The sequence below is a fragment of the Nanorana parkeri genome, unplaced genomic scaffold, assembly GCF_000935625.1.
Source record: "Nanorana parkeri isolate BGI_ZX_2015 unplaced genomic scaffold, ASM93562v1 scaffold704, whole genome shotgun sequence".
In the NCBI taxonomy this organism is placed as follows: Eukaryota; Metazoa; Chordata; class Amphibia; order Anura; family Dicroglossidae; genus Nanorana; species Nanorana parkeri.
This window is the reverse complement of record NW_017306972.1, coordinates 1-12,318: the sequence shown is the minus strand read 5'-3', so window position 1 is coordinate 12,318 and position 12,318 is coordinate 1. Positions and strand designations below refer to the sequence as shown.

The window sequence follows — 12,318 nt, the reverse complement described above, 5'->3', positions numbered from 1 at the left end:
ATAAATATGAAACAATAGTAACTTTCATGGGGCCGCCCAGCAGTTTGAAAGTACATTGAACAAAGCAATGCCACCTTTCCTCCAAAATAATGGATTTGGAGCAGATTTTATGTCTTATGTTTACAAAAGTGGCAACTGAGATTTCCATGGTTCTTTGTAAAATCTTTGTTTTAAACCAGCAACCCTGTGCATGATAATCGGTCTCGTCTGGTGGGACTCGGCTATTATCGTGCGGTCTTTCTGCTATTTTATCACTTGTCCTTAAGAGGATATTAAAAAGCTGGTGCTAATATAAATGTAGAAAATTTGCTTCTAAATTATGTTCTGACTACTCAAAGAGTTTGTAGCTATAATAGTCTACTCCAATATTCTATGAACAGCAAAGTCATATTATTATCTATAGGCTACTGCAATTCTTTGCTACCGCCTTATTAAATAAATCTGCAGCTGTTGCTGATTTAAAAAGAAACATTTACATACATGGCATAGATTATTTTCTAAGTAAATACATATTAAAATATTAGATAAATTATATAATTAACATAAATAATCAAGAATACGGTATGTACAATGCCCTTGCCATTTTCATTAGTGGGAATAACCAAATGAGGACTGATATTGTAAACAATGTAAACAAATATTAGTCCCAGTCAAGTCCCATTAAAGAGAATGGCACTTGAATGTCACACAAGAGAGAACGTTTCAGTACTGAAAATGAGGTATTCATTTTTAAGAGGTTTGGAATACGTTTTCGGATGGGATTTGAAATGATTTAGACACTTATAATATGAAATAAATGTACGTTTTAGGTCCATTAAAAAAAAAAGGTATGTTCGCACCAAGGACCCAATTAGGTCAGGGAGAAGAGGCCATTAAAAATATATATATTCTTGTACTGTGACTGGGTATTGGCCATAAACAGAAAGGTTTGATGTTTTTGTTGCAAACATAATTTTTTCTCAGTCACTTAGATCTTGAAATGGACGGTGTACCCTGTTTGTCTTCATTGTTTTAAAATATGTACACAGAAATGTAAAATATTCACTTATACAGCACCTTTTGGTAATGAGTAATGATAATCAAATCAAGCAGATTTGTTGTGTTGAATATATTATTCATCTGAAGATATGTCCAATATGAGGAGAATCGTACGAGCCATGAATCATGATTGGCTGGATTCCTGAATTAGAAGATTCTCCACAAATCAGACAGCCTATCATTGATTCTGCTGATTTGATCATCACTAGAATAGAGTAAAACGTTCAATACGGTATCAGTGCATAAAAAGCCCTTCACTTTGTAGGGCTAGAACATATCAGTTCCAAACATATGACATGCCTAGATATTAGGAGTGTGATTTAATAAGGAAGTTGAGAATCTTGACTGATGAATAGTCACTTTAATGATCCAATCACATGAAAAACAAATTCCTGTGCACTTTGAATACTCAGTCAGGCATATGAAATAATTAAACAAGAATTTGGTTTTCACATGATTGAGTAATTGAAGTGAATATTCACACAATTTATTGTAAAAAGATACTCAATTTCTTTTGTAAATTAGCCCCATTATGTATTCAAAACAATTTAACTACCATCAAGGCCAGAGTCAGGGTTTAGGGATGTGCACCCGGCCTAGAAACAGTCATTGAAATGTAAGAGTCCTAAAATGTAGGGATACCAAACTCAGCTGCATCTGTCTGTGAAGATACTTGATTGTCTCTATGTCTTCTCATGTTTCTGGTATCCAGGTATGAACCAGAGGGACCATAATAGCCATGATTCCAAGACACTGCATAAGTGTGGTCACTAGTCCACAGCAGTACTGATACCTTGATCTCAACACAAACCTGTTTAGAATAGCTTACAAACTGGTTTACATTGACTCCCATGGCTGCTAAGGTTCAGCTGATGGTCTTCTTCACAGCTCTGTTGTCCATTCCGTCAGTATTTTTCAATTATTCTGAAATAAAATTGTCCTGAACACTGGCCGATTGGGCCATGTTTTTCTCTATCCAGGTCAGGTAGTTTGTCATTCGGGTATACACTCCAGGCTTGTTTTTCTTGGCGCACTCATCACCCCAGCTTATTATACCATAGAGCACCATTTGACCATTGTACTGGCAGATAAGAGGACCACCGGAATCTCCCTGAAAACAGGTAAGCATGGATGGTTAGATGTATGAAATGAGATCAGAGTTCTCTGTACATGACTATATATGTAATAAATAAGGCATTTAAGCATACACATTAAAATCTGAGTGTACAGTATCTGTACAATCTACTTTTGATTTACCAGAGCAATGTACCGTAATATGAAAATCTAGCTAAAGTATCTATTCAATTTGTAGTAAATCAGACAGGCCCTCACACTACAAAGTTGTAGGTAGATCTCAAGGAGAATGTCCTGTGTGTGGTAACCCTTTGAGTAGGATCATTTAGAATGCTAATACCAAATAGATATACCACATTTACAGTTGCCTTTTCCCTTGAGTAATAGGCAGGTTGAGGCTTCCAAACTATTAGCTTAGGCAGGGAGTATTTGGTCATTTCCAATCTCCATGTTATGTCTGAGCAATGTTGCTGAGGCATTGAGAACCCAAGAGAAGTTTACGTGGTAAAAGCAGTTGTAAGCAGTTCTGTTCTAATTATAATCTCACCTTGCAAGCATCCACTTTCCACGTTGGATCTCCAGCACAAAACATATTCCTGTTGATCAGCTTCCCATAGTATTCTTCTGACTGGCACACTTCCTGAGAGATTATTTGAACTGTAGAAGACTTCAGGACCTGAGAGTACTTAATGCTATCTACAGGAAAGGAAAATAACAGCAAATGAGCATGGTAAGGTTTTACTAAGGTTGCAACAATAATTTAGTAAATCAGAAGATGAAATGCAACATAGCTTTATCAACATACCATAAGTCTCCTTTCCAAATCCAGCAATCTCACACTTCGTTCCACCTTCTAGTTTAAGGTCCGATGGTGGCAAACAGACAGTCTGAACCTGATCTGTCATGGCAGCGCATTCTCCAGATTCCGAACGGATCTTCACCAGTGCTTAAAAAAATAACAGATTCTGAGTGTTAGCATGCTGGACAATAAAACCTGGAGCCCATAGTATTTCTATTGATATGCTAGGTATTACGTGAACCGCCGTCATTTATCTTTTGCACTAATAGTACACTAGAGCTTATTGAAAATCTTTTTTCCAGTGCAAGAACAAATAAAATATTTGCTGCTACTTCAATAGAATATATTAAGCTACTTTTGCCTCTCTTACCAATATCATTGTCCAGAGCATTTGTCTGATCGCTGTAATGTTGGTGACGGATGATTTTCTCCACCAAAAACTTCTGTTCTCTAAACTCATTTGTTTCATCAATGTTAGTCTTTCCCAAAACGATGGCATAGTCCTTGGGTTCAGGAAACTCACTTAAATAAACACAAATATGAACAGTTAAGCAGGATGAACATCAAAATTATGTGCACTTAAAGTGAACTTGTTCCTTAAAACGTTGGCTTTAATTGTGGTCCCCCAGCTGCACATACTTATCATAACTTTCACTTTTCACCAATCCATTTAGCCACCAGGAGCAAAGGGAGGAAGCCCTGTGTAAGCTCCCAAACTGGAAGTTTACACAGGACTGTGGACTCTCTCCTAACTCCCAATTACCAGACAGCAGCACTGTCATATGGGGGAAGTAACTAGGTCTATCAGACCTGGAAGTTCCAACAGCCAAATAGAGAGGTAGGAAAACTATGAGAAGGTAAGTATAAAGAGCTGCTGGGGCTGCCATTAAAGTGAACGTATTTATTTACCTGCAGGCACAAAGCACTGGTCCATTTTACGTAATATAGGTAACTTCTATCCCAAGCCATACAGAAGATCATGGTTTTGTCATTTGCATATATAGAACTTATTTCATTAGTGCAAAAGTTTAGGATATAGTCATATTAGGTAAAATATGATTTCCAGTTTGCTATTACTAACTGTACTTTGCACTTGTGTCATTTGACATTTTTTTGTGTGTTGTCTTGCAGTTATATGTACAGGGTCCTCTCCCTGGTATAAGGTGTTTGCACACTGACCACCATTGATCACTATTTCCTAAAGGCTGTGACCATCAAACAGTAGTGCGCCTATACATTGTTTTAGTGTACGTCATTTGCATATATAGGACTTATTTCATTAGTGCAAAGTTTAGGATATAGTCATATTAGGTAAAATATGATTTCCAGTTTGCTATTACTACGTAACTGTACTTTGCACCTGTGTGATTAAATGCCCCCAAAAATTACACATTCACAAATGAATGAAATTAAATGATGAAGCCAATTACAAATCATATATTGCCTTGTGTGCTGTACACTGAATATAGTGCATTAGATGGAAAAGGATGCTGGACAATCACTTACCCATCTGGAAAACAATGTGCTGCAGTGACCACCCAGCAGGGATTAATAAGACTTCCTCCACACTGGAAGTACTGTTGTTTGTTTCTGCGGCTGATTTGGTAGAGCGTGGCTATCCATGGCTGGGATTCAACTGGACTGCTCATTCCACCAACAATCTTATACAGCTTATGCTGACGTCGGCCACATGAAGGTTCTGTGTAGCAAAAATAGACTAAGGTCACCATGGTTCATTCACAAATTCAAAGATATCAGTCATACGTTAAATAGAACACAAACCTGTATTTGGTATACAGCCTCAGCCAGGCTTGTTTAAAACTGCCTAACTACAGATGATGATGCCAAATGTTCCAGCATATTTGGAAGTAGACATGTGCGATTCGTTTCATTCCGAATTGAAATTCGGACGAAATTTCGGACATTTGGAGATTCGGAAATTCATTAGCTGTAGTCTGTACGAAATTTCGTTTGTTAGACGAAATGTCGTTGCAGCAAAGTGACATTTGAGAAAAAAAACCTTTTTTCCCCTCTTAAATGTCACTTTGCTGCAACGAACGAAACGGCAACAAAATGAAATTTAAACGAAATTTCGTGCAGACTACCGCTAACGAGTTACGTCCGAATCAGAATTCCGAAACGAATTGACTTTCGGAACCGAATTCCGAAAAACTAAATAACGCAAATTTTTTGCTGGTGCACATGTCTATTTGGAAGTTTAGTATAGATAAGAGACTACACGGAGACTGACAACATAAGGTACAATTATGTTCCAAACACCTACCTGTTTTTTCAACCATTGTCGGTACTGTTGTCTCTTCCTGTTCACATTTTGGGATCTGACAAAACATAGTTGAAACCCCTTTGGGTCCCCGGTAGTAACACCATGGTCTCATTCCATTCTCTGGGTTTCTGCAAGAGAGGAAATACAAAGACATGAAGGCTGCGCTATAACCTCTATAAAAGGATTAACCAAAATATCTGATTTCAGTAAATATCTGAGGAAAATATTGCAAAAAGGGTTGTCAGTAGCTGTGTACTTCTCATATAGTCATGTTTGGGTCTTTCATCTTTGTGTATTAAAACTATTAACGGTTGCTATTGTGGTGAATGTGTCCTTTGGCATTTCATTTACATAAACACCACTGCAAAGGACCTCTACAATAGTGTTGATTTGATTTAGCTAGACTCCCTAGTACAAAATTATAATGCCTTTCCTATGAGCATCCCTTGAAGCAAAGCCATATCCCCTCCTACTAACCCCATCTCTGCACCCGTGCTACACCTCCACTTTTCACAATGAGAGAAAGTATATGCTAGGGGTAGGCAAACTCCAGCCCTCCAGCTGTGGTGCAATTACAAATCCTATTAGGCATTGCAAGGAGGCTCTGACAGCAACAGGTATGACTCCCATCGGCAGATGCAAGATGAGATTTGTAGCTTCACTAAAGCTGGAGGGACGGAGTTTGCCCACCCCTGGTGTACGCAGTGCTGTTTCTGCCAACAGAAGCAACGGTCATTTTTCTCCACTGAGCTAATAAAATTCCAATTTGTCTGTATTGCAGTAATTTAATTAATGGCTTAAAACCCAATTTAGGGCTCACACCTTTTTATTTCTTCCTGAACCAATCATGACCTGAACCCTCACAAGTTACTTTTTTTTTCAATTTTGCTTGGAAATGTCTTAAAAGACTATTTTCTCTCAGTGAAAAAAATGCTACTTCCTTCCCTCCTGCTCCAATGCTCTATGCTAGCAGAGCTGAGTAGTAGCCACACTCTTCACATAGACTTGTATTGAAGAAGGGGGCGTGTTAGACCAGTTCTGAGTGCTGATTACTGAAGGCACTATCTGTAATTCTGGTGCCTATTGGACAGTACAACCATATTTAGACACACTACACAAAGACTATAAAAATGGTGTTGGTATAATGTCTGACAGCATATCTATTTCCAAGGTCTGAATTGGGCTTTAACCATTGAGACATGTAGAACATTACCTGCAGTAGTTGTGCTTGCCTAGACCATGCTTTAATGCATCATTCATGTTTTCATTGAAATAATGATTTTTCAAGAGTGGAGAGTCCCACTGCATGCAGTTATAGTTGTTAGTAGTTTTGGATGCAGTTCCTCTGTAGTCCTGGCCCCTATCTTTGTAGCATTTAGCTAGCAAGTCTGTAAGAAAAGTGTCACTATGAGCTCAGAACCACACACAAATGTATTTAATGGAAGAGCAGCAGCAGCAGCAGCAGCAGCAGCAATTAAGTGATTAGCTGTACCTCTTTCACAGTGCTGTCCACTATATCCCATAGGGCAGGAACATCTGTAGGATCTCTGGTAGGTTCTACGATACACACAGGTTCCTCCATGTAAGCAGACACATTCTGAAGAAAGGGAAATAAAGACATGAACATAAACAAACAAAATATAATGCAATACCATGTGTATGTTTTCATGAGGAACATGAATATGTCATAGTCAATTTGATTAAGCCACCTTACATGACGTACGTTTTTTTTTTACATGAAAAATCGCATTGCAGCAGGTACATTGCTAGGAAAAACGTATGTTGAATTTGTTTAAATCCTGAAAAGTATTAATAATGATGGCAATACATGCACCATTAATTTGATGGCAATAATAAGCACATCCAAGCATTAAACACTCCTGTGATCACACACATAGGGGTCTATTTATAAACAATTCACAGAGCCATTTACCCTGTGAATCTCTGTGAACTTTTGTTCTGTGTGAATGAGGCAAAAGCGAAAGTTCTTAGTATATTTTCTCTTCAGGTCGAATGTAATGTAATATATTATGTCCACTAGACGGAGTTGAGGAGCATAGGAAATAATTATGCTGGAAGATCTCTATGGGGTCTATTTATAAACAATTCTCAGAAGTCAGTACCCTTCGCCCTGTGAATATATGTGAACGTTCATTTTGGGCAAATAATGTCAAAGACGTTGTGTTGTAATATTGACATTATGGCCACTAGATGGCGACTCCCAGTTCTAATGTAGTGTGTGTGTACTTATTTTCTATGCTCCTCAGCTCCATCTAGTGGCCATTATACAATACAACAAATTACATTTGAACTGGGAAACAATGTAGTGGCCATGATGTACTATTACAACAATGCATTAGAACCAGGAAAAATTAATTAAGAACATTCGTTTTTGCCAGTATTCACCCCAAATAAGCATTCACAGAAATTCACAGGGCAAATTGTTTATACGTAGACTCCTATATGATCAGCCACCAGAAATGCCATCAGCCAATTTAGGGCAGCCAAATGTAGCTTGCTGTTCTCAGTATGGGTCCTTCCCCTAGGAGGCCCAATAACACAGAGTGCATAAAGAGATAATGGAAGTATACAGTATAGAGCCTTTATATTGGTTATACTTGATCTGGATAACTCCTCTTCACAAACTACCTACCTTCTGTATTGCTTGGATATTTGGGCAATTTCTGAAAGAAGAAAGAAAGTCTCATTAGTAACAGAATATATTGCAGCAGAAAACAAAGATACTATACATGATGCCCAAAGAGAACTTACCGATTCCAGTCCGCTAATAAGCACAGAAACAAAGGCTAAGGCCAGGATGAGCTTCATCTTCTTTGGTGTGATCTCTTTATTCCTGTAATGAGAATCACATACTTAATGTGTCTGCGATGACATGCTATATGACAACCATAAAAAGTATTTATGTTTGTAGAGGAACTCATTAAAATATTAGGGGAATGACTTGCTATACTGTATGTTCATCAGACACCCCCCCTCTCCCTCCCCAAAAAAATATGAATAAAGTTCAAACAGCCAGTTAAAGTATATGTGTCCCATATGAAGCAATATTGGATTGTTGTCAAAAAATCTCTGGTAAGTCTTCAGCTGCATATTCTGTAATACACTAATAGTTTTGATTATTTTGACCAGAAAGTTTAATAGGCTGTATGATTGTTTAGTATTATACGGTATATATTTATATATAAGCTGATTGGTTGCCATGGACAACTATTCTGTCTGCACCAGTTTTGATAACTTCCCCTTCACTGTATCCAGTTTACTATAGAAAACCCCAGTGTCAGCTAAAGATTCTCCAAGTGTTCTAACTGGTTACATTGTAATAGTAAGATATCACTTGTTCTATATTTTTAAGCTGTTATCTCAAAGATGATACTTTATGGGGACATCAGCATTTCTGCAGCTGCTGGTTTTGATTGTTATGTTGCTTTTTTTTTTTTTAGTACATCTACTTTAGACATTCATCAGATTATGTACCTGACACGACACAGATATGTGTTAAATAAAAACCCGTAATGGAACATCTGGTAAAGATTTACATGCAAATTGTTACTATCAGTAAGAACATTGCCATGGCAAGGGGTCTTGAGCTTAAATGAACCGTACCGGGGAATGCTAGTAACCCTGCTTTCTATATAAAAGGTGAGAAACATTAGTCTGTGTAAAGCTGGCTATACACCTTATAATCTGATTCTACAATTTACACATGCTACATTGCATTATTCTTCATAGAGGCTATTGTGGGAATTTCATCATTGTTCTTTGTTTTTGATTTTACAATCTCCTTTAGTTCAATCAACAACTATGTAATGCGACGGTCCTCTTAAACAACATTTTCAATTTTTATGCAGTCAGGCAAGCCCTTATACTTCATATTTGTTAGTAGATCTAAAGGAGAATGTACAATCAAATTGTAATGTGTGTGGTGAGTATTGGATCAATCAAAAGCTATGTAATGTGAGTGCCCTCCTAAACAACACATTCAATTTATATTCAATTAGGCAGAGCCTTATAATACATTGTTGTTGGTAGATCTAAGGATTGTTCAGTCTGATTGTAATGTGTATGGTCAGCTTAATCCTGCATCAGTGCAGCAGATCTGGAGCCATTCTATACCTTATATCCATGATTGATGGTAATTAATTTAGGACTTCTGTAAAATAATATCTTCCATGTACAGTCTTCAACATGCTAACCTTGTTCATATCATCCCAGATCAGGATATATCCTCACACATTGTAGTAATATACATCATGGGGTAGCACTTACCTCTCAGAAGTCTGACTTTCACCTTGTACTTGTCTGTATCTTTGCTGTCAGTTGTCTCTGTCCTGCAGTAGATGGGACTGTGCCTTATAATGCTCGCCTCTGCTCTCTGATTGGCTGGCATTGTGCCTTAGGCGTGGCGGTACGACATTGTGCAGAGGCTGTACCGCAGGCTCATCATCCTGTACATTAACTCTTTGTAAACACCACAACGTGCCCGTGACTCAATAGAGGGGATTCACACCAGTTTCGTAGGAAGTCAACCGATAAACACTACACATGCCAGACAAAATACTAGAAAGAAAAGGAAAAACAAACTATAATAATAGTTAAACATTTTCACAACTGTACTGAGCCAAATCAGTGCTAGAAGACAATCCGGCTTACCATGAGCAAGTTCTGAAATGTTTCTTCCCTCTGCTTTTATAACATATGAACCTATATATACTGTATATATATATATATATATTATATATACACACACACACACACACACATACATACATACATACACACTTACCAGCCATCATAGTGTGAAATACAATATTCAACAAAATCTACATAAAAAAATAAAATGCAATTAGCTATGTTGCCAATTCCCTATGCACATGGTACACCTTTGGTACACCTTTTGTACTTTTATGGTGCTTTGCCCTGTCTGATACTATTGATGTGTTTTTATTATACCCTTAGCTCTTAGCCTTTGTTACCAAAAGTGTATTTTCTGTTGTTCGCTTCTGTGCAAAACTAACAAAAGATTATTATATTATTATTATTATACAGGATTTATATAGCACCAACAGTTTGTGCAGCGCTTTACAATATAAGGAAGATATTACAATCACAATACAATTCAAGACAAGATGGTAAGGAGGTCCCTGCCCCGGAGGGCTTACAACCTAAAAAGAATATTAAACATAAAATGCAGTTGGCTCACCTGGGCTGTATTCACACCTATTATCATGCAAGTTAACGCCACAGCACAATGCGTTGTATTTGTGTCGTGTCATTCATTCTAAATGGCACCCCAATGCACATATACAGTATAAAGAAATGCATCTGCACATCAGTGCACCACAACACACATATGTGACTGTACATGCAATGCGCTGGCCATAAAGAGTGCAGGGGGCCAAAGACGCTCGAGTAGGTGTGTATAGGTCTGCAAGAATTCCTCATTTTTTCCTACAATATCTGTGTATTTAGAAGCTTAAAGGAAACCTGCCCTGAGAAAAAGTATGTAGGTGGCTATTGCTGCTATTGCCAACCTGTATAAAAAGTTAATTTTAGTTTGGCCAACACTGCCCAACACTTTGCAATTGCCAACCTCCTCATGTAAATAATATATATAGAAAATGAACTGCGCCAATAAGCAAGCTGACAGCTACAAGGCACTGGAATGCACACCCACTGTGAGTGTTTATACGTGAAAAAATGAATAACTAAATGTGCCGAGCTACAACAATGATCAGATATAAAAAGTATAAAAAATTAGTGACTCAAACAAATGTCAGTGAATAAAAATCAAATCAGGTGTAAAGTCTTTAAATCTTCATAACTCTGCAAAAATGTCCAAATATAGCAATAGTGATAAATATTTCTTGTTCCTTCACCAAATGCACCACACCAGATATACGGGTGCTCACCTTATTGATAGACCCCAGCAAGAGGTCAAATCAGGCAATTCCCTTAACCATGGGAGGGGGCCCTCAGCTCCAATCGCTCACAGATGTCCTCCAATGGTGTAATCAGACCAGCAATGCTTGTGCCTGTAATAATTTATATATATATATATACACACACACACACTATATTGCCAAAAGTATTGGGACGCCCCTCCAAAGCAATTTCCTTGCTACTAAATATCCCACTGTCAGCTGTTATTGGTACCGTATTATAACAAAGTGGAAGCAACTGGGAACAGCAACTCAGCCACGAAGTGGTAGGTCACATAAAATGACAGAGCGGGGTCAGCGCATGCTGAAGCGCACAGTGCACAGAAGTCGCCAACTATCTGCAGAGCCAATAGTTACAGACCTTCAAACTTTGTGTGGCCTTCAGATTGGCACAACAACAGTGCGTAGAGAGCTTCATGGAATGGGTTTCCATGGCCGAGCAGCTGCGTCCAAGCCTTACATTACCAAGTGCAATGCAAAGCGTCGGATGCAGTGGGCTCTAGAGAAGTGGTGACATGTTCTCTGGAGTGACGAATCACGCTTCTCTGTCTGGCAATCCAATGGATGTGCCAGGAGAACAGTACTTGCCTGACTGCATTGTGCCAAGTGCTAAGTTTGATGGAGGGGGGATTATGGTGTGAAGTTGTTTTTCTGGGTTTGGGCTTGGCCCCTTAGTTCCAGTGAAGGGAACTCTTAAGGCATCAGCATACCAAGACATTTTGGACAATTTCATGCTCCCAACTTTGTGGGAAGAGTTTGGGGATGGCCCCTTCCTGTTTTAATATGAATGCGCACCAGTGCACAAAGCAAGGTCCATGAAAACATGGATGAGCGAGTTTAGGGTGGAGGAACTTGACTGGCTTGCACAGAGTCCGGACCTCAACCCAATAGAACACCTTTGGGATGAATTAGAGTGGAGACTGCGAGCCCAGCCTTCTCGTCCAACATCAGTACCTGACCTCACAAATGGTCAAAGATTCCCATAGACACACTCCTAAACCTTGTGGGCGCCTTCCCAGAAGAGTTGGAGCTGTTATAGCGGCAAAAGGGTGGGCCAACTCAATATTGAACCTTACAGACGAAGACTGGGATGCCATTAAATGTGCGTGTAAAGGTCGGCATCCCAATACTTATGGCAATATAGTAGTGTGTGTGTGTAATAT

General features: G+C 38.5%; 1 protein-coding gene and 1 long non-coding RNA gene across 2 annotated transcripts; both read right to left on the bottom strand.

Moving 5' to 3' along the window:
- Nucleotides 1–1,813: 1,813 nt before the first annotated feature.
- On the bottom strand, nucleotides 1,814–4,602 carry PLAU (plasminogen activator, urokinase). The gene is made up of 5 exons (XM_018563835.1): nucleotides 4,418–4,602; nucleotides 3,282–3,433; nucleotides 2,918–3,058; nucleotides 2,660–2,808; nucleotides 1,814–2,149 (listed from the first exon to the last, which is right to left on the bottom strand). Exons 1-5 carry the CDS (start codon nucleotides 4,558–4,560, stop codon nucleotides 1,958–1,960), a joined length of 777 nt encoding a protein of 258 aa, XP_018419337.1. The 5' UTR covers nucleotides 4,561–4,602; the 3' UTR covers nucleotides 1,814–1,957.
- A 621-nt stretch (nucleotides 4,603–5,223) lies between these two features.
- LOC108792945 lies at nucleotides 5,224–6,783 on the bottom strand. Its single transcript, XR_001941613.1, has 3 exons — nucleotides 6,688–6,783; nucleotides 6,409–6,583; nucleotides 5,224–5,323 (listed from the first exon to the last, which is right to left on the bottom strand). It is a non-coding gene; the product is annotated as an uncharacterized LOC108792945 (long non-coding RNA).
- Between the last annotated feature and the right edge of the window lie 5,535 nt (nucleotides 6,784–12,318).